This window comes from Garra rufa, chromosome 8, assembly GCF_049309525.1.
Source record: "Garra rufa chromosome 8, GarRuf1.0, whole genome shotgun sequence".
Taxonomy (NCBI): Eukaryota; Metazoa; Chordata; class Actinopteri; order Cypriniformes; family Cyprinidae; genus Garra; species Garra rufa.
Window position 1 is genome coordinate 49,442,348 of NC_133368.1, and position 24,153 is coordinate 49,466,500.

Consider the following 24,153-nt stretch of genomic DNA (forward strand, 5'->3'; position numbering starts at 1 on the left):
GTTTGGTGTGTGTAAGTGCTACTGAAGTGGAGATTTATGGCTCAGTGTAGGAGAAAAAACTCATTTTGAAAAAACGGCTTTTAAAAATATGTATTGTAATTGAAATGTATTGACACAAATAGATAAAGTGCTATAAAAGAAACACTAAACAGTGTTTTTTTGGATGTTTTCTTTCCACTAATCTGAAAAAAGTATGAAAAACAAAAAAAGCCCAAAATCTCAAACTTGACAGGTGCATGAAAAAACTGCATTTTTGCCTGCAGTCTCCTCTTAAAAGTGGAACATGGAAATAGTATGCATTTACTGGGGAAAAAAAAGATATATATACTCTGTATTGTTTCCTAATGGTTAAATAAGGAGATTTAAATTTAGCGGGAACAGTAGGGTCAGGAAGAAAATTATTATCATTATGAGCTTACATTGGATTCACAAAAAAACTAATATTTAAAAAAGTCAGATTGAGGTTTGAAGACGTAAGAACAGATGTGTAATGAGATGTTTCTCGTTTAGAGCTCAGTGCGCCGTCTAAGGAGCAGCTGGCGCTGCAGGCCGAGCTCAGGAGACTGGAGACGGCACGCAAACTGGACGAAGACGAGTTTGAGACGCAGAAAAACGTCTTACACACACAGCTGCAACACGAGGTTTGTCCCAACGGGATCTAGCACTTCTCCATGCTTGTCCGAGTCAATTTTATTCTCTTAGTTAAGAAGCTAAACACAACTAAGAAAAGTTGTGTTGAGCAAATGACTGTATTTCATTGTTCTTTTTTTTTTTTTTGGCAAGTGTAGTAATTACTTTTGAGTTCATGGGTGAGTCTCTTAAAACATCAAGAGGTTCAAAAGCACAAGAAAGGAGTAAAAAAGTATATTACATTTTAAATAAATGTTTAAGAATTATAATAATAATAATTATGCAAAAGTGAAACTTTCAGATGCATTACGAAATGATAATTTTGGGGAAAATGTTAGGAAAATTGTATTATTTTTAATGTTTTAATAATAATATAGTACTTAAATGTGAAACTTTCAAATGAAAGACAATAAAGGGAATTTTTTGATACATTTTTGTAATAGTAATTAAGATTATTAGTAGTAGTATTAGTGGTAGTAATGGTAGTATTATTTAATAACAATAATTATAGTAATAATAATGATGATCATAATTTTTACTCGAGTGAAACATTCAGATGCATTAAAATAATGAGACTTTTTAGAGACATTTTGGGGAATTTTTATTACATTTTAAATTTATTTTGATTAATATAGGATTATTAACAAAAACTATTATTATTGTAATATTTATTATTAATACTGTGAAACATTCAGATTCATTACAATAATGAAAATTTAGGCAGAAATGTTCTTAAGTATGCAAAAAGAAAATTTATATAATATTTCTTTTCTACTGAAAATAATAACATTTACTTAAAAGTGAAGCATTCAGATGCATTACAATATGAGCATTTTTAATTTATATTACATTTTTAATACATTTTATTATCCTTGTTGTTATCAATAATATTAATAGTTATATATTATTATTATTATTATTAACTAAAACAATACTTATATTTATTAAATTTGCTGAATTATGCAAAAAATAAATTATAATTTCATTTTTTATATTTTTTCTAATGATAATAACATTTACTCAAAAGTGAAATGTTCAGATGCATTACAGTAATAAGAATTTTTTGAGAAATGTTGGGAGAAAATGTTTAGAGAAATTTAAATAAATTTAATTAAATATTATAAATAATAATGATAAAATATTATTAACACAATAATATTATTAACAAAAACAATATTAATAGTTATTATTATTATTATTATTATTATTAATAACTAAAACAATACTTATAATTTGCTGAATTATGCAAAAAAGAAATTATATGTTCATTTTTTATAAATTTTTCTAATGATAATAACAATAAAATTTACTAAAAGTGAAACATTCAGATGCATTACAATAATGAGCATTTTTAGAGAAATGTTGGGGAATTTATATTACATTTTTAATACATTTTTATCCTTATTGTTATTATTGTTATCAATAATAATAATAATAGTTATATATTATTATTATTATTATTATTATTATTATTAACTAAAACAATACTTATATTTATTAATATTAAATTTGCTGAATTATGCAAAAAATAAATTATATTTTCATTTTTTATATTTTTTCTAATGATAATAACATTTACTCAAAAGTGAAATGTTCAGATGCATTACAATAATAAGAATGTTTTGAGAAATGTTCAGAGAAAATGTTTAGAGAAATTTAAATAAATTTAATTAAAATATTATAAATAATAATGATAAAATATTATTAACACAATAATATTATTAACAAAAACTATATTAATAGTTATTATTATTATTATTATTATTATTATTATTATTATTATTAATAACAACTAGAACAATACTTATAATTTGCTGAATGTTGCAAAAAAAGAAATTATGTTCATTTTTTATACATTTTTCTAATGATAATAACAATAAAATTTACTAAAAGTGAAACATTCAGATGCATTACAATAATGAGCATTTTTAGAGAAATGTTGGGGAATTTATATTACATTTTTAATACATTTTTATCCTTATTGTTATTATTGTTATCAATAATAATAATAATAGTTATATATTATTATTATTATTATTATTATTATTATTAACTAAAACAATACTTATATTTATTAATATTAAATTTGCTGAATTATGCAAAAAATAAATTATATTTTCATTTTTTATATTTTTTCTAATGATAATAACATTTACTCAAAAGTGAAATGTTCAGATGCATTACAATAATAAGAATGTTTTGAGAAATGTTCAGAGAAAATGTTTAGAGAAATTTAAATAAATTTAATTAAAATATTATAAATAATAATGATAAAATATTATTAACACAATAATATTATTAACAAAAACTATATTAATAGTTATTATTATTATTATTATTATTATTATTATTATTAATAACAACTAGAACAATACTTATAATTTGCTGAATGTTGCAAAAAAAGAAATTATGTTCATTTTTTATACATTTTTCTAATGATAATAACAATAAAATTTACTAAAAGTGAAACATTCAGATGCATTACAATAATGAGCATTTTTAGAGAAATGTTGGGGAATTTATATTACATTTTTAATACATTTTTATCCTTACTGTTGTTATTGTTATCAATAATAATAATAATAGTTATATATTATTATTATTATTATTAACTAAAACAATACTTTTATTTATTAATATTAAATTTGCTGAATTATGCAAAAAATAAATTATATTTTCATTTTTTATATTTTTTCTAATGATAATAACATTTACTCAAAAGTGAAATGTTCAGATGCATTACAGTAATAAGAATTTTTTGAGAAATGTTCAGAGAAAATGTTTAGAGAAATTTAAATAAATTTAATTAAAATATTATAAATAATAATGATAACTATTAATTGTTTTTGTTAATAATATTTTATTATTATTATTATTATTATTATTATTATTAATAACTAAAACAATACTTATAATTTGCTGAATTATGCAAAAAAGAAATTATATTTTCATTTTTTATTAATTTTTCTAATGATAATAACAATAAAATTTACTAAAAGTGAGACGTTCAGATGCATTACAATAAGAATTTTAGAGAAATGTTAGGAGAAAATGTTTAGATAATTTTAAATACATTTAATTTTAATATTATATACAATAATAATAACAATAATGATAATATATTATTAACAAAAACAATAATTATTATATTTATTAATAATTAGCTACTCAAGTGTAAAACACTCAGATGCATTACAATAATGATTTAAATAAAATTTAAGGGGGAAATGTGCTTAATTATGCAAAAAAAAAAAAAAAAAAAAAAGGTATTATATTTTTAACTAATTTTCCTAATGATGTTAATAACATTTACTCAGAAGTGGAACATTCAGATGCATTACTTTCTTGATGGTATATGTGGTTAATTGTGGTAATTTTATTTTAAATATTCGAGTCTTGGATATTCCCAAATGCGTTTTGCTGTTGAAGTAATGTTTTTTGGTCTCAGATTGCTGCCATCTTTCATTTGCTGGTTTTTGTTCGCTGTAGGTGCAGCAGTGTGCGCTGTTGAAGGCTCAGCTGATGGAGTGTGAGGAGCGAACCAAGTGGATGAGCACTAATGCTGAAGAGCTCAAGCTCCAGCTCCAGCAGACACAACAAGGTGCATGCAGCTGTCTAGCAGCGTATGAATCACTGTCATAGAGTCTGTAGAGTTCCAGTAGGTCTGATTCTCTGAAACCCCCACAGAGGATCTTATGCTGCGTTCAGAGATGTGCTATGTTGATGAAAATGTCACCATGTTCATCTGATGTTAAACATCCAAATCTCAGCTTAACTAGAATTTCAAGGTTGGAAGTCTGACTTCATGTGACTGACTTCAATTCTATTGTGCATTTCCAAGTTAAATATTGGAAATTCCTCATGAGCGCAGCATCAGCCATTAGTCTTGTTATTGTACGCTATTTTGTACGTTTGATGGAGGTTTCAGTGAATCAGACATTTTTAGCATCTTTTCATGTTCTGTGAATGCCTTTCAGATGAATTTGCAAGAAAAAAAAACTTGCAAATGTGTGTTCATTCGGGGTTCCCACATCAAAAAACCTGGAAATGTGAGTGAATTTTAATATTATAGAATAGCACAATATTAATCAAATAAATATTAAATAATATATGTGACCATGGACCACAAAACCAGTCTTAAGTCGCTGGGGTATATTTGTAGCAATAGCCAAAAATACATTGTATGGGTCAAAATTATTGATTTTTCTTTTATGCCAAAAATCATTAGGAAATTAAGTAAAGATCATGTTCCATGAAGATTTTTTGTAAAATTCCTACTGTAAACCTATCCAAATGTAATTTTTGATTAGTAATATGCATTGTTAAGAACTTAATTTGGACAACTTTAAAGGTGATTTTCTCAGTATTTTGATTTATCTCGGCCAAATATTGTCATATCCTAACAAACCATACATCGATGGTTTTGTGGTCCAGGGTCACATATTAATAGAAATTATTAAAATAGAATAGAATTCATTAAAATGAATAAAATCATAGTCATAGTTTACTGAATATATATTTATCTAGTTATCCTTAGTAACTAAATATTTGTAAACAAATCAATGAAGTTACTGAAAAGAATGAATCACAAATTAATCATTCTCTTCAAAAATTGTGTAATTTTTTTTAGTCAGTTTAGTGAATCTTTTTTTGTCAATTTCAGTGAATTATTTAATCCAATTCATAATAATTTTGATTCATTACTGAATCTCTTTTCAATGAATTTTTCAAATCAATTCACATATAATTTATTTTAGTCAGTTGTTTTAAATTGAAAAAAGATTAATTTATCAATTCATTTAGGAATCATTCTTTAAACCACTTAAACTTAATGAATCATTCTAACTGATTCATTTGTGAATCAATTTAGTAACTTTCAGTTAATCATTCTGGCAAGTTTATATGTTTTTACTATAAATGTTTTTAAACTTTTTTTTTAATGTTAAAAATGAGACTTCATTTCGGCAGGAAAAAACCCAGTAAAGTTTTACATTTTGAAAGCATTTTACTTTTTGTGAATCGTTCTTTTTAGTTGGTTTGTATTAATGAATTGTTCAAACCGCTTTGTGAATAATTCTGACTCATTCATTTATAAATGATTCTTTTTAGTCTTTGAATTTGTTTGTATTGTTCAAACCAACTCAAATCATTCAAAATGATTCATTTACAAATTTTATTCTTTTTAGTCAGTTTATTTAATTGAATAATTCGAACATGTTCGCAAATCATTTTGAATGATTCATTTGTAAACCTTTCCTTTTAATAAGTTAATTTCAATTAATTTGTAAAACCCATTTACAACTCATTCTAAATTATTAATTTGTAGATCTCTCTTTTCAGTAAGTTAATTTCATGAATCGTTTAAACCCTTCTATAAATTATTCTAAATGATTCATTTGTGAATCATTCTTTTCAGTTTGTTTAATTGAATCATTCAAACAATTCACAAATAATTTTAAATTTTTTATGTGAATCATTCTTTTTTTGTTTATTTGAATCATTCAAACAAGTTCTCTTATCATTCTGAATTATTTATAAATCTCTCTTTCTAGTATGTTAATTTCAATAAATTGTTTAAAACCCATTCACAAATCATTCTAAATGATTCATTTGTGAATCATTCTTTTTTGTTTATTTGAATCATTCAAACTAGTTTTTAAATCATTCTGAATTATTTTTTTGTAGATCTCTCTTTTCAGTAAGTTAATTTCATGAATCATTTAAACCCTTTTATAAATTATTCTAAATGATTCATTTGTGAATCGTTCTTTTCAGTTTATTTAGTTGAATCATTCAAACAATTCACAAATCATTCTAAATGGCTTCACGAAACATTTTGAATGATTCACTTTTTTTAGTCAGTTGATTTTAATGAATCATTCTCAGTGATTCATTTTTTTTTTTCAGAAAGTTTACTTCAAAGAATCGTTCAGTCATTTCACTAGTCCTTTCCAGTGATCACAAACAGGCAGGAAGGTCATGTTTGTGGGAACCCTGATTTTTCTTGAGTAGTGTTGGTGGTTTTGGCTTTTATCTTTCTAAACTCCGTCTCTCTCTTCTCTTCTGTTTGCCGTGTTGTTCCGTGATCGGAACAGCTCTGGAGAACGAGATCCTCCGCAATCCCAAGCCTTCCCTGGTAGACCGTTCTGTTCTCAGTTTGATTCCTGACAGGCTGCTTCCTCCTGACGTTTACATAGACTCCGCTCTGCTCCGAAAGCACAGAGCAACTTCTGACGCTGATTTATCTGAAGCAGGGCCGGCCCTCAGGGGCCCGCGGCCTGCGGAGCGTGACTCTGAACTGGTGAGCGGCGCTCTGGCCCGGATACGAGAGCTGGAGCAGGAAGCCGAGCGTCTGGAGGAGGCCTACAGGAGCCACCAGCACAGAGCCATTCGAGCGGCGGCTGCACACACAGTGTCTGCTGAAGATCTCACACCTCCCAGAATGACGTCTGGTTATAGAGCTCAGCCCAGGGTGAGTTTTACTTCAGCAGGACGTCCTGTCGAGAAGGAGCGAGAGCGGGAATTTAACAGAACTCCTTCTCCGAGAGAGAGAAACCCGCTGAGACTCATCTCTCCTCCTGCCAGACGTCTGTCCTCCACACCGCTGAGCAAACGCGGAGCAGATGCCGATCACAACGCTCACAGTTTCAATCAGGGTAAATTTGTCTTTCTGCTAGTAGTGCACTAAAATTTCGGCAAACTAAATATTTAGCTGAAAATTCGGTTTTAAGCATAAGTCATTTCAACCTAAATTATATTACACTCACTTAGAAAATCTAAATTAATCTCATTTAACTTAAATTAATTTGTGTCAGTAATTTTAAGTTAATGAATCATTCAAACCATTTAATAGTTTTATGAATGATTTGCTTACAAATCATTGTTTTTTAGTGAATTTCAGTGAATCATTCAAGCCAATTAACTATTTTTTTTTAAAGATTCATGAATCATAATTTTTTATTACTTTCAGTGAATTCACATATAGTTGTTTTTAGTGAGTTTGTATTCATGAAACGTTCAGAACAACTTCACAAATTATTCTGAATTATTCATCTGATGAATCAGTCTTTCTAGTCAGTTTATATTATAAAAGTCTTGAACTCTCAAAACGTTCCCACTTTTTACTCTCAAAACATTCCGACTTTTTACTCTCGAAACTTTCCGACTTTTTACTCTTGAAACATTCCGACTTTTTACTCTTGAAACGTTCCGACTTTTTACTCTTGAAACGGTCCGACTTTTTACTCTCGAAACGTTCCGACTTTTTACTCTCGAAACTTTCCGACTTTTTACTCTTGAAACGTTCCGACTTTTTACTCTTGAAACGTTCTGACTTTTTACTCTTGAAACGTTCCGACTTTTTACTCTTGAAACGTTCCGACTTTTTACTCTTGAAACGTTCCGACTTTTTACTCTTGAAACGTTCCGACTTTTTACTCTCGAAACGTTCCGACTTTTTACTCTCGAAACGTTCCGACTTTTTACTCTCGAAACTTTCCGACTTTTTACTCTCGAAACTTTCCGACTTTTTACTCTTGAAACGTTCCGACTTTTTACTCTTGAAACGTTCCGACTTTTTACTCTCGAAACGGTCTGACTTTTTACTCTCGAAACATTCCGACTTTTTACTCTCGAAACATTCCGACTTTTTACTCTCAAAACGTTCCGACTTTTTACTCTTGAAACGTTCCGACTTTTTACTTTCGAAACGTTCCAACTTCCCTGTAAGTTTTCATTCTCGAAACGTTCCGACTTTTTACTCTTGAAACGTTCCGACTTTTTACTCTCGAAACATTCCGACTTTTTACTCTTGAAACGTTCCGACTTTTTACTCTCAAAACGTTCTGACTTTTTACTCTCGAAACATTCCGACTTTTTACTCTTGAAACGTTCTGACTTTTTACTTTCGAAACGTTCCGACTTCCCTGTAAGTTTTCATTCTCGAAACGTTCCGACTTTTTACTCTCGAAACGTTCCGACTTTTTACTCTCGAAACGGTCTGACTTTTTACTCTCGAAACATTCCGACTTTTTACTCTCAAAACATTCCGACTTTTTACTCTCGAAACATTCCGACTTTTTACTCTCGAAACATTCCGACTTTTTACTTTCGAAACGTTCCGACTTCCCTGTAAGTTTTCATTCTCGAAACGTTCCGACTTTTTACTCTCGAAACGTTCCGACTTTTTACTCTCGAAACGGTCTGACTTTTTACTCTCGAAACATTCCGACTTTTTACTCTCGAAACATTCCGACTTTTTACTCTCGAAACATTCCGACTTTTTACTCTCGAAACATTCCGACTTTTTACTCTCGAAACGTTCCGACTTTTTACTCTCGAAAACGTTCCGACTTTTTACTCTCAAAATGTTCCGACTTTTTACTCTTGAAACGTTCCGACTTTTTACTCTTGAAACGTTCGGACTTTTTACTTTCGAAACGTTCCGACTTCCCTGTAAGCTTTCATTCTCGAAACGTTCCGACTTTTTACTCTCGAAAACGTTCCGACTTTTTACTCTCAAAATGTTCCGACTTTTTACTCTTGAAACGTTCCGACTTTTTACTTTCGAAACGTTCCGACTTCCCTGTAAGTTTTCATTCTCGAAACGTTCCGACTTTATACTCTCGAAAACGTTCCGACTTTTTACTCTCAAAATGTTCCGACTTTTTACTCTCGAAAATGTTCCGACTTTTTACTCTCGAAACGTTCCGACTTTTTACTCTTGAAACGTTCCGACTTTTTACTCTCGAAACGTTCCGACTTTTTACTCTCGAAACGGTCTGACTTTTTACTCTCGAAACATTCCGACTTTTTACTCTCGAAACATTCCGACTTTTTACTCTCGAAACATTCCGACTTTTTACTCTCGAAACGTTCCGACTTTTTACTCTCGAAAACGTTCCGACTTTTTACTCTCAAAATGTTCCGACTTTTTACTCTCGAAAATGTTCCGACTTTTTACTCTCGAAACGTTCCGACTTTTTACTCTTGAAACGTTCCGACTTTTTACTCTCGAAACGTTCCGACTTTTTACTCTCGAAACGGTCTGACTTTTTACTCTCGAAACATTCCGACTTTTTACTCTCAAAACATTCCGACTTTTTACTCTCGAAACATTCCGACTTTTTACTCTCGAAACATTCCGACTTTTTACTTTCGAAACGTTCCGACTTCCCTGTAAGTTTTCATTCTCGAAACGTTCCGACTTTTTACTCTCGAAACGTTCCGACTTTTTACTCTCGAAACGGTCTGACTTTTTACTCTCGAAACATTCCGACTTTTTACTCTCGAAACATTCCGACTTTTTACTCTCGAAACATTCCGACTTTTTACTCTCGAAACGTTCCGACTTTTTACTCTCGAAAACGTTCCGACTTTTTACTCTCAAAATGTTCCGACTTTTTACTCTTGAAACGTTCCGACTTTTTACTCTTGAAACGTTCCGACTTTTTACTTTCGAAACGTTCCGACTTCCCTGTAAGTTTTCATTCTCGAAACGTTCCGACTTTTTACTCTCGAAAATGTTCCGACTTTTTACTCTCAAAATGTTCCGACTTTTTACTCTTGAAACGTTCCGACTTTTTACTTTCGAAACGTTCCGACTTCCCTGTAAGTTTTCATTCTCGAAACGTTCTGACTTTTTACTCTCGAAAACGTTCCGACTTTTTACTCTTGAAACGTTCCGACTTTTTACTCTTGAAACGTTCCGACTTTTTACTTTCGAAACGTTCCGACTTCCCTGTAAGTTTTCATTCTCGAAACGTTCCGACTTTTTACTCTTGAAACGTTCCGACTTTTTACTCTCGAAACGGTCTGACTTTTTACTCTCGAAACATTCCGACTTTTTACTCTCGAAACATTCCGACTTTTTACTCTCGAAAAATTCCGACTTTTTACTTTCGAAACGTTCCGACTTCCCTGTAAGTTTTCATTCTCGAAACGTTCCGACTTTTTACTCTCGAAACGTTCCGACTTTTTACTCTCGAAACGGTCTGACTTTTTACTCTCGAAACATTCCGACTTTTTACTCTCGAAACATTCCGACTTTTTACTCTCGAAACATTCCGACTTTTTACTCTCGAAACGTTCTGACTTTTTACTCTTGAAACGTTCCGACTTTTTATTCTGGAAACGTTCTGACTTTTTACTCTCGAAACATTCCGACTTGACTCTCAAACCGTTTTTTTATTCTCGAAACGTTTTGAGAGTAAAAAGTCGGAAGGTTTCGAGAGTAAAGTCAAACTGTTTCAAGAGTTCAAGACTCCGACAAAACTTTTTTTTTTTAAGTGCCACTAAAATGCTGTCTTATAATATAAACTGACTAAAAAAACAGATTCACCAAATGAATCATTCAGAAACTGACTCTCAAGTTTGTTAAAAGTTTGTTTTACTCTCAAAACAAAGTTGAAAGGTTTTGAGAGTCAAGTGGAAATTATGAGAATAAAGTCTCGACTTTACTCTCAAACATTTCGACTTCTCTCTCGAAATGGTTTGACTTTACTATCCTGTAAGTCAGAATGTAACATGCATGTTAATTTAAAAATAAAACTATTGATAAGATGTTAAATATGGGCTCAAAAATCAAAGTCTGGAATTGTATGGAGTTTTGAAATGGGGAAAAATGTGTAGAAACCCTGTAAAATCAGTGCTTTTGTTCATAATCTCCATGTCCGTCCCAGAGCGTCTGATGACGAGTCCTGACTCTGATAGAGTAGCGCCAATGTTTCCAGAGAGGCAGATCTCACCAATCCCTGCTGGAGAAACCATCTCATCCATCAGTCCTCCCAGCAGCCCCAGGATGAAGAGCACCACACGCCACAGCGACAGGTCACACGCCAAACACACACTATTACACTAGCTTTTATTAAAGAAGTTCTCTTTCAGAACAAAAATTTATAAAGAAATTAGTACCAAGTATTTGGCAACATAACATAATCGGCATGTCAATTTTAAAACCATTTATAAGATGTTAAACATGGGCTCAAAAAATCGACAGAGAAGTCGAGATTTGTATTGATTCATATCAGATTAAATCAAACTTATTGAATCTTCTCTGTCTGAACGCTCTCATACTCACGAGATGATTAAGAATCATGACGCTAGTCTAAAGACATAATCTTTAGGAAAACTAAATGGACATAAGAAGAGCATTTTGTATCTTATTTTGATTTGTTTTGATTTGGCAGTCCACCCAAACTCCAGGAAATCCTCTCCAGTTCATCTCAAGAGTCGTCACCTCAACCCGAGAAGATCACGCTTCACGATCTCACCGATCCTGTGCCACGTATGAACTCGTTTCTCTTACCTGAACATAGTTTATATGCAGAATTCAGGAAATATCAGAGTTGAAAATTTGTTTTTAAAACCTGGAAAGTCACTACTATTCAAAAGTTTGGTGTTGGTAAGATTTTAGTCATTTATTTGATCAAAAGTGAAAGTACACTGCAAAAAATGCTTTTCTTACTTGGATTTTTTTTTTGTCTTGTTTCCAGCCAAAATATCTAAAAAAAAAAAATTAAATCAAGAAGGGTTTTCTAGACAAGTAAAAATCTCTTTCTTATTTTCAGAAAAAAAAAACAAGTCAAATTTAAGTGCGTTTTTGCTTGAAACAAGCAAAATAATCTGCCAATGCGGTAAGAAAAATAATCTTGTTTTCTGTTTGAAATAATAGTTTTTTGCTTACCCCATTGGCAGATTATTTTTCTTGTTCTAAGCAAAAACTCACTTCATTTTAGTTGAAGAATATTAAAAAAAAAAAAAAAAGTTTATTATTTGTACAACATTTTTTAAAAATATCTGTGCAGTTGTTATTTTAGTTTTCAGATAATATTTTAATTACATTTTTTTTTAATTTAATTTGAAAGTTACATTTTTTTGTGTGTTTATTTTAGTACTTCAACTAAAACCAAACCAAAATGAGAAATGTTCCTTTGACAACTTGCTGAAATAAATTAAGTCTACGTTTTTTTTTTCTTTTTCTTCTTCTTCTTTTTCTTAAGTAATACAATTTTTTTATGGTTGTAGTTTTAGACTGTTTGGTTGTTATTTTAGTAATTCAGCTAATTTCAGCTAGATGCAAAGACAACATTTTTATTTTCAACGTTGTAGCAATTTCTTGTATTTTTTTGGTCACCATCATATCTTTTATAGTTTCTATTTTATCGTTTTTGTTTTCTAAAAGAAATTAGATATTTTTTGCTTACCCCATTGGCAGAGTATTTTTCTTGTTCTAAGCAAAAACTCACTTCATTTTAGTTTACAAAGTGTATTTATGAAAAAATATATATATATTTGTAAGACTTATATTTTTTTTTAAATATCTGGGCAGTTGTTATTTCAGTTTTTAGATCATTTTTGAATTATTTTTTTATTTTATTTTAGTACTTCAACCAAAACGAGAAATAAATTAAGCCTAAGTCTTTTTTTTTTTTTCTTCTTCTTCTTTTTCTTAAGTAATACATTTTTTTATGGTTGTAGTTTTAGACTTTGTGGTTGTTATTTTAGTAATTCAGCTAATTTCAGCTAGATGCAAAGACAACATTTTTATTTTCAACGTTGTAGCAATTTTTAGTTTTTTTGGGGTCATCATATCTGTACTTATAACTATCTATATATTGGGTTATATCATATTATATTATATTTTATAGTTTCTATTTTATAGGTTTTTTTCTATTTATTTTTTTTCTAAAAGAAAAAAAAAACAAGTCAAATCTAAGTGCATTTTTGCTTGTTCTAAGCAAAAACTCACTTCATTTTGATCAGTTTTTTTTCTGAAAACAAGAAAATAATTTTCACTTGTCTAGAAAATCCTCCTTGATTTAAGATTTTGTAGATATTTCGGCTGGAAACAAGACAAAAAAATCTAAGTAAGAAAAGCATTTTTTTGCAGTGTAAAGACATTTTAATCTGACCGACAAAAAAATCTATTTTAAATAAATGCTGTTCTGTGAATTCTGAAAAATAAAATAACAGTTTTTAAAATAACGTGCAAAAATCCGAATATTAGAGTGATTTCTGAAGGATCATGTGATGCTAAAGACTGCAGTAATGATGCAGAAAATTCAGCTTTGCATCACAGGAATAAATTACATTTGAAAATCTATTCGTATACAAACCCGCTGTTTTAAATTGTAATAATATTTCACAATTTTACAGTATTTTTGATTAAATAAATTCAGCCTTAGTGAGCAGAAAATACTTGTTTCTAAAACATTTCAAAATCTTTCCAACCCCAAACTCCAGTGAATACTTTTGTAGTTCTGCTCTTGTGTATTTGATCTGCTCTCCATCCCAGCATCTTCACAAGATGGAGTTGATGTTGTGTCTGTAGATCAGGAGTGTATCCTAGAGAAGCTCCAGGACTCACACACAGGTGAGAGGAATCATGTGATCATGTGTGTGTGTGTCTGATGTAATGAATGACTGAATGGGAATCAGTGTTTGCTGTTTCAGATGTACAAGCAGCAGTATCATCAGCTGTGAAGGAGGACGTGTGTGAGGAAGAGGAGAGGAGCTGGGAGGAGGAGAGGAAGAGGAGGGAGGAGAGGAGACAGAGGGAGAGAGAGGAGGCGCAGGAGAGAGAGGAGAGAGAGCTGCAGAGACTCCAACAGGAGCTGGTCAGACTCTACCATTATTAGTAGTCTGCTTTTTTGATATCGTTTTAAATGACTTTTTTATTTTTATATTTTCTGTTTGCATTTAAAATTTCAGTTAAAGTGTATTTTTTGGAAAAAAAATTTTTTTATTATTTTTACTACTTTTTTTTATATCCGTGCAGTTATTTTATTTTTAGATGATTTTACATTTTAAATTAAAGTTTTAATTTTTTTTTCATATTTATTTTAGTACTTCAGCCAAAACTAAATCTAAATAAAAATAATATAAAATAATTAAGTCTTCTTTTTCTTAAGTAGTTACCTTTTTTTTTATGAGTGTAGTTTTTAATTTGGTTATTTTGGTAATTTATTTTATTTCAGCTAGATGCAGAGAACATTTTTCATTTACTTTTGTATTATTATTATTATTTTTTTTTATTTCAGTTAAAGTTGTAGCAATTTAGTTGTGTTTTTGTAATTATAAAAAATGTAAATATATAAAGACTCAATAGCTATCAGTAGTGTGCTTTTTAATCATATTTTAAATGACATTTTTATATTTTCTGTTTGCATTTAAAATTTTAGTTAAAGTGTATTTTTGAAAAGAAAATGTTTATTATTTATTTGACTTTATATATATATATATATATATATATATATAATCTGTGCAGTTGTTATTTTAGTATTCAGATCATTTTTACATTTTAAAATTAAATTGAAGTTTTCTTTTTTGTATTTATTTTAGTACTTCAACCAAAATGAGAAATGTTGCTTTTGCAAGTAGCTGAAATAAATTAATTTTTTTTTTCTTCTTAGTTTTCTTAAGTAATGTTTTTATATATTTTTATATATATATATATATATGGTTGTTTTAGAATGTTTGGTTGCTATTTTAGAAATTTAGCTTACTTCAGCTAGATGCAAAGACATTTTTCATTTACGTTTTTTTATTTAATTTTTTTGTTTTGTTTCAGTTAATGTTTTTTATTTCAGGTAAAGTTGTAGCAATTTTGTTGTTTTTGTCATCATATCTTTAAAAAAATTATATTTCTATTTTATAGTTATTTTTTCTAATTTAGTTTTAGTTGCATCCACTATATATATATATATATATATATATATATATAATTTATTTTATATGAAGTTGTAGCAATTTTGTTTTTTGTCATATATAGTTTTTTTTTTTTTTTTTTTTTAAGTGCATCAACTACAAATTTATTATTATACGCATTTAACATTGTTCAGATTGACTGCCGTTCTGTGACTCTGTTTGTTACAAGCTTTGATTTGTGTTCCATCTTCATCCAGGAAGATCAACATGAGCAACAAGCACAAGACAAGCGGGAGCACACAGAGGGTCATGTGACATTATCGAGCGCAGCGATTGGAGGAGGAGCAGATGAGGAGGAGGAGGAGGGTTCAGGAGGAGCTGATGTGGCCAATCCACTCCACAAATACATGCTGATGCTCATGCAGGACAAACACAAGAAGCAGGTTCATCAGTGTATATGTGTGGATATATCATGAATGCATGTTGATTTTCTCATGAGCACAGTGACTATAACTCTGTGTTAATGACCTTTCAGAGTCAGAATAAAGAGACATCAGACAAGCAAAGTCAAGAGGACAATCTTCTGTCCGAAAATAATGACCACAGGTAATAATAATAATAATAATAGTGTTTGTGCAAATGACTGTTTAACAAGATGAGCCATTGTTCCTTACAAACCTTCAATGTGTTGTTTAGTGTTGATCTGATGTCTCACGAAGAACCGGACGATGACTTCTGGTGAAACAACTACAAACAACTCGCCTCCTTCAGCTGCTGGATGTCAAATCATCTTCATGTTATATTAAAAAAAAAATGTACATATAGACATTTTTATCATTGAAATAGACATTTTCATAATGTTTTTTTTTTTTATTAAATTTTTTTTAGTTAATGTATATATTTTATTTCCATTTTTCAGTAAGTCACAAATGATTTGTGTAAGTGCATTGACTGATTGACTTGAATAAATTGTGTTTCTTCTGATAATGTTCTGTTGTGTTTTATATTAAGAGCTGTTCAATCACAACATTGCGAGTCTTGGAATTGCAAGTCCTAAACTTATACAGCTCACAATTCAGACTTTTTTTCTCTAAAAGTACTTTTATTTAGTCAGAATGCTGGATTATATCATGCAGGTTTAATCTTGCTATTTTGATTTTATATTCTGTAAGTTTGACATTTTTCTCAAAAATCAGACTTTCTCACTCTCCCTCAGAATTATATCTTGAAATTATGGGTTTTATTTTAATGAATTAAATCTTAAAACATCTTGCAATTTTTTTTTTTTTCTCAAAATTCAGTTTTTTTCTCAACTTTCTCAATTTTTTACTACACAATTCAGACTTTACATCTTGCAATTTTGACTTTTTTATTTTAATATATTTATTTTTTTTAATTAAAATTTAAAATAAAATTTTTTATCTTGCAATTTAGAAGTTATTCTCAGAAATTTGACTTTTTTTGTCAAAACTATGAATTCAACATTTTTTTACATCTCAGGATTTTGAGATAAAAAGGTAAAAATGCTAGATATAAAGTCAAAATCGCACAACATTAAAATCCGTAGTGCTGACAAAGATATAAAAAGTTTGTGAAGTACAAAATTGACTTTTTCCTCAGAATTATGAATTATATCTTGCAATTCAGACTTGTCACAATTCATCACATAATGGACATAAAGGTAGCTGCATTACATTTTTACTTCACAATTTAGACTTTTTTTTTTTCAGAATTACAAATTTGAGACTTGAAACTTTAAGACTTTATTTTGTCAGAAATTTTTGACTTTATATTCTGTAAGTTTGACATTTTTCGCAAAAATCAGACTTCTTTTTTTCTCTTTAAATTTTCCACTCATAAGTTTGACTTTCTCACTTTTCCGCCCTCAGAATTATATCCTGAAATTCTGGCTTTTTATTATGAATTCCATCTTGAAACTGCGTTTAAACATCTTGCAATTTTAAACTATTTCTTGCAATTTTTCATCTCAAAATTCAGACTTTTTTCTCAACTTTCTAATTTTTTACTTTACGATTCAGACTTTATATCTCGCAATTTTGACTTTTTTTTTTTTTTTTTCAAAATTTTAAATTTTTTAATTAAAATAAAATGTTCCCCCTGCAATTCAGACTTTATATTTCATAATTTTGACGTTTTTATTTTAAAGTTAAATTTAAAATTTTTAATTAAAATGTTGCATTTTTTAAATTTTCATCTTGCAATTCAGACTATTTTTTTTTCTCTTAGAATTTTTAATTTTCACTATTTCTTGCATTTTTTTCCCCTCAACTTTCTCAATGTTTTACTTTGCAATTGAGACTTCATATCTCGCAATTTTAACTTTATTTCAAATTTTTAAATAAAAATGTAACATTTTTAAAATGTTCATCTTGCAATTCAGACTTTATGTATCGGACTTATTTTCAAATTTAAAATTTAAAATTTTTTGAATTCAAATTTTTTTTTAACATCTTAGAATTTTGAGAAAAAAAGGTAAAACATGCAAGATACAAAGTCAAAATTCCAAGATGTTAAAATTCATAGTTCTGACAAAGAAATTAGAATTTTGTGAAGTAAAAAATTGTGACTATTTTGCCATCCAGACGACTTCTCTCAATTCTGTTTTCATCACATAATGGAAAAATAAAGGTAGCTGCATTTTTGATTGACTTAAAGACGACTCTTGGAAACTCAAAGTCTTTAATTGTGTTTTATTTTTGTATAAAATACAAGAGCTGGTTTGAAGGACATCAAATCGTCAGTTTTGGGCAGTTTTCCACGTTCACAAACCACTATAACATCCCAGAAATCCCAGGATTGAATGAATCAACATCACTGATGAACATTATTTAAAGCATTCAAGAAGTTCATAATTCATCAAAACATTTGGGGAAATTAAAAAAAAAAAAAAAGTATTATATAAGCAGTTCGGGCAGAATCTTTTTTTTTAGTTTTTGTTTTTATTTGAAAATAGTAAAAACTAAGGGAATCCCCTAAAAATGTATTCAAAATATTGGCAGACTATAAGGTTAAAAAGACAATATTATACAGAATACATACAGTAAATGTCAATTACATAAACAGCAATAAACATTACATGGACTCAACAAAGTCTAAGCAGAAAACAAAGCATATTATAACGTTAAAATCTGGCAAATGCTGCCTACAACATGACCTCCAGTATGACCAGATGCTCAATGAATAAAACCTTGTGAAAAAAGAGCCGTTTTGTCAGTATTTACAATTGCATATTTTGTTATTGTTGTATCCCTCCCAAAAAATTTTTTAATTTTTGCTGAGTTCACATCCACACTGATGCAATTCTAATGCACTATTAAAAAAAATAATATAATATTAAATAAAAACAATGAAATTAAAATAAAATAAAAATTGAATTAAAAATAAAACAAAATAAGAAAAAGAAAAATAATAAAATGAAGTTACAATAAATGTAAAAATAAAATAAAAATAATGAAATTAAATTAATTTAAAATAAAAATTAAATCAGAAAAATTGAAATAATCAAAAGAAATTAAAAGTAAAAATTAAATTAAAATAATAAAATTAAATAAAAAATGAAACTAAACTAAGAAAAATATAAAATAATTAAATGAAAATAAAATAAATTTAAAAATTAAAATTAAAATAATGAAAATAAACTAAAAAGAAATGAAAATAAAATAATTGTAAAATAAAATAAAAATTTAAAATAAAATAAAATAAGAAAAACACAAATAATGAAATAAACGTAAAAATAAAATACAAATAATGAAATTAAAAAGAAATGAAATGAAAATAAAAATAATGAAATTAAATTAAAATAAAAGTAAAAATAAAACAAAATAAGAAAAATACAAACAATGAAATGAAATAAAAAAATAAAAATAAAATGATGAAATACTTTTTTGATTTATTTTATTTAAATTTTATTTCAATATTTTTCTAATTTAATCTCATTTTTTTATTTATTTAATTTTAATTTTAATTAAATTAGAAAAATAATAAAATAAAATGTAAATATAATTAATTAAAAAAAAAGATAAAAATACAAAACAAATAATAATAATGAAATTAAAAGAAATGTAAAAACTAAAAATAAAATAAAAAGCCCAGAGATGAGTTGCTGTGGTTTGTTACACTTTACAGAATTTGGTAGACAAAACTGGGTCAAATAAAATGAAATTGATAAACCAACTCACCAATTCTCATTACTTTAAAACACAAAAGTATAAAGTATTTCTACAATCACGGTAAGATTTGCCGTTAAAAAAAGTATTACAATAATTACAATTGAATGAGAATTACAAAAACACCTTTCCAGAAGCATGAAATGCCTGTGATTTGGAGACTTCAAGTCAAATCTAATACTTCATCAGTCATGTTTGTGTCATTATTTATTCTTTCGTGCATTTCTTTTTGGGATGGTATATCAATTGTGCTGTGAGAAGGTGAATTCTGGGCCAGTGGATTGTAATTTGACAGAAGTACGGAGTAAATAAGAGGTAGTGTGAGAATCATCAGAGCACACAAACACTAGCAGCATTTCTGCAGTATCCCACAATGCAATCTGCTCAACACACAAAAACATTCTTACACAAAATTGGACTTAAAACTAAATGGTTTCCAAGAAGACCATCTGGATGCTATGGAAGCTTGTTTCCACCACAAAATAAAAAATAATCATAAAAAAGGTCATTGTGAAATCAGAATTAGATTTAGAAATAAAAGTGGGAGAAAGTCAGTCAGAATTGAGTTTGAGTTTGTCTCACAATTCTATTGTTTTCATCACATCATGGAAAAATAAAGGTAACTGCATTTTTTTACTTTACAACTCAGACTTTACACCTCGTAAATTTGACTTTTTATTTTAAAATTTTAAAATGACAATTTTTAAATTTTTTAAAATTTAAAATTTTTAAATTTTTTAAAATTTAAAATTTTTAAATTTTTTAAAATTTAAAATTTTTTAATTTTTTTTACATTTAAAATTTTTAAATTTTTTAAAATTTAAAATTTTTACATTTTTTAAAATTTAAAATTTAAAATTTTTAAATGTTTTAAATTTAAAATTATTTTTTTTTTAATTTAAAATTTTTAAATTTTTACAAATTTCAAATGTTCAAATGTTCATTTTTTAATTTTCATCTTGCAATTCAGACTTTATATCTTATATCCATTTTGAAGATTTTCTCTCTCAATTTTGACCTTTTTGTCAAAACTGAATTCAATCTTTTTTAACATTGTAGAAATTTGAGGGGAAAAAGGCAAAAAATGCAAGATACAAAGTCAAAATGGCAAAATGTAAAAATTCACAGTTCTGACAAACAAATCAGAATTGTGTCAAGTCAAGATTGTGACTTTTCCTCTGAATTACGAATTATGTCTTTGCAAATCAGAAGTTAAATTTTTTTTTTAATTTTCATCTTGCAACTCAGACTTTATATCTTGCAATTTTGACTTTTTTATTTTAAAAATTTAAATTTAAAAATTTAAAAATTTCATCTTGCGAAAATTCAGACGTAATATCTTGCCATTTTGTCAAAACTATGAATTCATTTTTTTTTACATCTTAGAATTTTGAGAAACAATATTGCACAAAGTTAAAATGTATAGTTCAAATAGTCAAAATTATGACTTTTATCCTCTAAATTATGAATTATATCTTATAATTCAGACTTTGACTTTTTTCTCACACAATTTCAACTTTCTCAAATCTTGCCTTTTTTTTTGAGAAATACAAATTCTATCTCACAATTTAAAATTTTCCTCAAATTTCTGCCATTTTTCACATTTTTATCTTGCTTTATATCTTGCAGTTTTAAGTTTGTATTTTCACCAGTTCATTATTTATATTTTTATTCTGACTTTTTTTCCCTCAAAATTACTTATAGTATCTTGAAATCCTGACTTCATATTTCGCAAATTTGACTTTTTCTCAAAATTCTGAAATTTTTGGCAGCACTATCAACTCAATCTTGAAATTCCAAGTTTTTTTGTCATCTTGTAATTTTAAAAAACATCTTGCATGTTTTACTTTCTCTCTCAAAATTCATATATATATATATATATATATATTTTTTTTTTTTTTTTTTTTTTTTTCCTTGCAATATTTCTTGCAATCCAGACTTTATATTTTGCAAATTTGACTTTTTTTTTCTCAAACCTTTTTTGGTCCAAAGTTTTTCCTTTCAAAATTTTGACTGTTTGAGTTTGTATTTTATCATTTTAACTTTTTTCCTCAAAATTCAAACTTTTTCTCTCCCTCTGACTTACTCAATATATCTTGAAATTCTGAGTTTTTTTAACATCTTGTAATTTTGACTTTATATCTTGCGGGGTTTTTATTTGGCATTTTTTTATCCTTTCTGTGTCACAATTTCAATTTTTTTTTTTTTTTTTTTTTTTTTTACTTTTCTCACAAAATATGTATTTCATCTTGCAATATTAAGTTTTTATTTCACAATTTTGACTTTATATCTTCAAATTTTGACTTTATATTTCGCCATTTCAATTTCTTTCCTTAAAATTCTGGCTTTTTTTCTCAGAATTACGAATTACATCTCGTTTGTATCTGATAATTTAAACTTCAAAAAAAATTTACTTGCAGTTTTGACTTTGTATCTCACAATTTTATACATTGCAGGTTATAAACGTACAAATTTGCATCTCATATCTCACAATAAAAAAAAAAAAAATATCAATTTTTTTCTCAGTTCTGACTTCATAAGATAAAGCTGCCATTTTTTATTCTGTTTCGGAAACAAGCTTCCATCAGATGCCACTTGCTAAAAAAAACATGAAAAATCTCATTGCATCATGTGTTGTGTTCACATACTATTTCCAAACAATAGTAGGCAGCAAACAGCACATATTGCACACGAATAAATCCAAACATTCAAAGACAACCATTAAGAATGCTTTTGATCATTTCTCTTCAAAATAATATTTAAAAAAAAAAAGGTGAGAGAATTTTCAAATTTTTAAATTTTCAAATTTTTAAATTTAAAAATTTTTAAATTTTCAAATTTTTAAATTTTTAAATTTTTAAATTTTCAAATTTTCAAATTTTCAAATTTGTAAATTTTCAAACTTTAAATTTTCAAATTTTAAATTTTCAAATTTTAAATGTTCAAATGTTCAAATTTTCAAATTCTTACATTTTCAAATCTTTTAATTTTCAATTTTGCGAAAATGCAAAACCTGTTTATAATGCAAGTGCACATTATTTTCCATAAAAAAACAATGTGTAACAACAAATAATCATGCACTTAAATTATCTTCATGTTTCTGATGATTTAAGGCAAATCATATTTTGGTCCGAACACAATGTGATTTGCATTTCCGCCGTGTTTCCAATAGTGCAACGTTTGAGATTGCTAAAGGGCTAGGAGATGAAAGCGTGAGGATGAGAGCGTGAAGGAGGGATGGCCACAGACTGCTGGTTAGCGGAGCGGATTAGTGAGTTAGGGCTGGTTAGTGGTTGGTTGGTTGGTTGGCAGCGTTAACCCTCCTTACGAGTAGGAGTTGAGGCACTCTTTGGAGCGCGACTGGATGTCCTGCAGCTCCCGCTCCTCCTTCATTTTGATGTCTTGGTACGCATGCAAGTGACTGGCGTCCTTTAGGTAGGCCCAGTTTGCAGAAAGGATCATTAGGTAATGGATCTGTAAGAGAGGGCGAGGTGATGGCCCGTCAACACCGCAACAACGCAAAGCCTATGCTAAACTACTGTATGACACACACACTACATACACTGCTTTTAAAGGAATAATTCATCCACAAATCTAAATATACTCACACTCATGTTGTTTCAAACTTGTATGCTGTTATTTTTTTAAAGAGATGCAATTTTTTTGCATCTCTTTTTTTAAGTAAACAACAGTTTAGTGTTCAAAACCTTTTTGGTCCAAAGATTTTCCTTTCATAATGTTGACTTTTTGAGTTTATATTTCATCATTTCAAATTTTTTTCTCAAAATTCTGACTTTTTTTTTTTTTGTCCCTCTGACTGGGTTTTTTATCTTGCAACCTTGACTTTCTCAACATTTTTTACTATGTTTTATATATATATATATATATATATATATATAATTTTTTAAATTATATATATATATATATATATATATATATATATATATATATATATATATATTTTTTAAATTATATAAATTATATCTTGCAATATTAGGTTTTTATAATATTGCATATATATATATATATATATATATATATATATATATATATATATATATATATATATATATATATATATATATATATAAATTCTATTTAAGCTAAAGATTTTTTTTATTTCAAGTAACAATTTTATGGTAACTATAATGACTCAAATAATCATATTATATATTAGTATAAATTAATGTGCTAAAATAACTAAAACAAATTCATTAGTTAAAAAGACAAACACAAAAAAAATGCTTAAAATTCAAAATAATAAAAACTAGAAATAAGAAATAAACACAAATGAATAAAAACAAAACGTAATAAAGTTTTTTTTTTTAGTTAAAACTAATTTTTTTATATATATGTACAATATTGTAACTTTGTGTGCTAAAATAACTAAAACAGAAAATATTTATTTGAAATGAAACATCAATAAATACTAGAAATAAGAAATACAAATGAATAAAAACAAAACCTAATATTTAAGCCTTATATTTTGTTTTCATTTTAATTTTAAAGATTTAGTCATTTTGTTGTGTATTTTGTTAACTATTTTAATTTATTTTTTAACGATTTTAGAATAAATTTTTTTTCGTTAATTTTTGTTTTTACTTTAGTTATTTTAGTACATCAAGTTAAACTATGACCAAAATTTCAAATTAATTTTATTAGAATTTGTTTTCAATTTAATTTCAAAGTT

General features: G+C 27.8%; 2 protein-coding genes across 2 annotated transcripts in view; one reads left to right on the forward strand and one right to left on the reverse strand.

Annotated features, from left to right (window-relative positions):
* Nucleotides 1-16,114, forward strand: part of ofd1 (OFD1 centriole and centriolar satellite protein) — a 29,103-nt gene extending 12,989 nt beyond the window's left edge. Inside the window, exons 13-22 of the mRNA XM_073845384.1 lie at nucleotides 511-641; nucleotides 4,120-4,231; nucleotides 6,726-7,286; nucleotides 11,310-11,457; nucleotides 11,817-11,914; nucleotides 13,949-14,002; nucleotides 14,095-14,246; nucleotides 15,534-15,719; nucleotides 15,812-15,882; nucleotides 15,973-16,114. Coding sequence (XP_073701485.1) covers nucleotides 511-641; nucleotides 4,120-4,231; nucleotides 6,726-7,286; nucleotides 11,310-11,457; nucleotides 11,817-11,914; nucleotides 13,949-14,002; nucleotides 14,095-14,246; nucleotides 15,534-15,719; nucleotides 15,812-15,882; nucleotides 15,973-16,018 — 1,559 coding nt within the window. The 3' untranslated portion in view covers nucleotides 16,019-16,114. The remainder of the gene's footprint in view (nucleotides 1-510; nucleotides 642-4,119; nucleotides 4,232-6,725; nucleotides 7,287-11,309; nucleotides 11,458-11,816; nucleotides 11,915-13,948; nucleotides 14,003-14,094; nucleotides 14,247-15,533; nucleotides 15,720-15,811; nucleotides 15,883-15,972) is intronic.
* A 6,367-nt stretch (nucleotides 16,115-22,481) lies between these two features.
* gpm6bb (glycoprotein M6Bb) overlaps nucleotides 22,482-24,153 on the reverse strand; it is a 56,651-nt gene continuing 54,979 nt past the window's right edge. Inside the window, exon 7 of the mRNA XM_073845338.1 lies at nucleotides 22,482-22,937. Coding sequence (XP_073701439.1) covers nucleotides 22,788-22,937 — 150 coding nt within the window. The 3' untranslated portion in view covers nucleotides 22,482-22,787. The remainder of the gene's footprint in view (nucleotides 22,938-24,153) is intronic.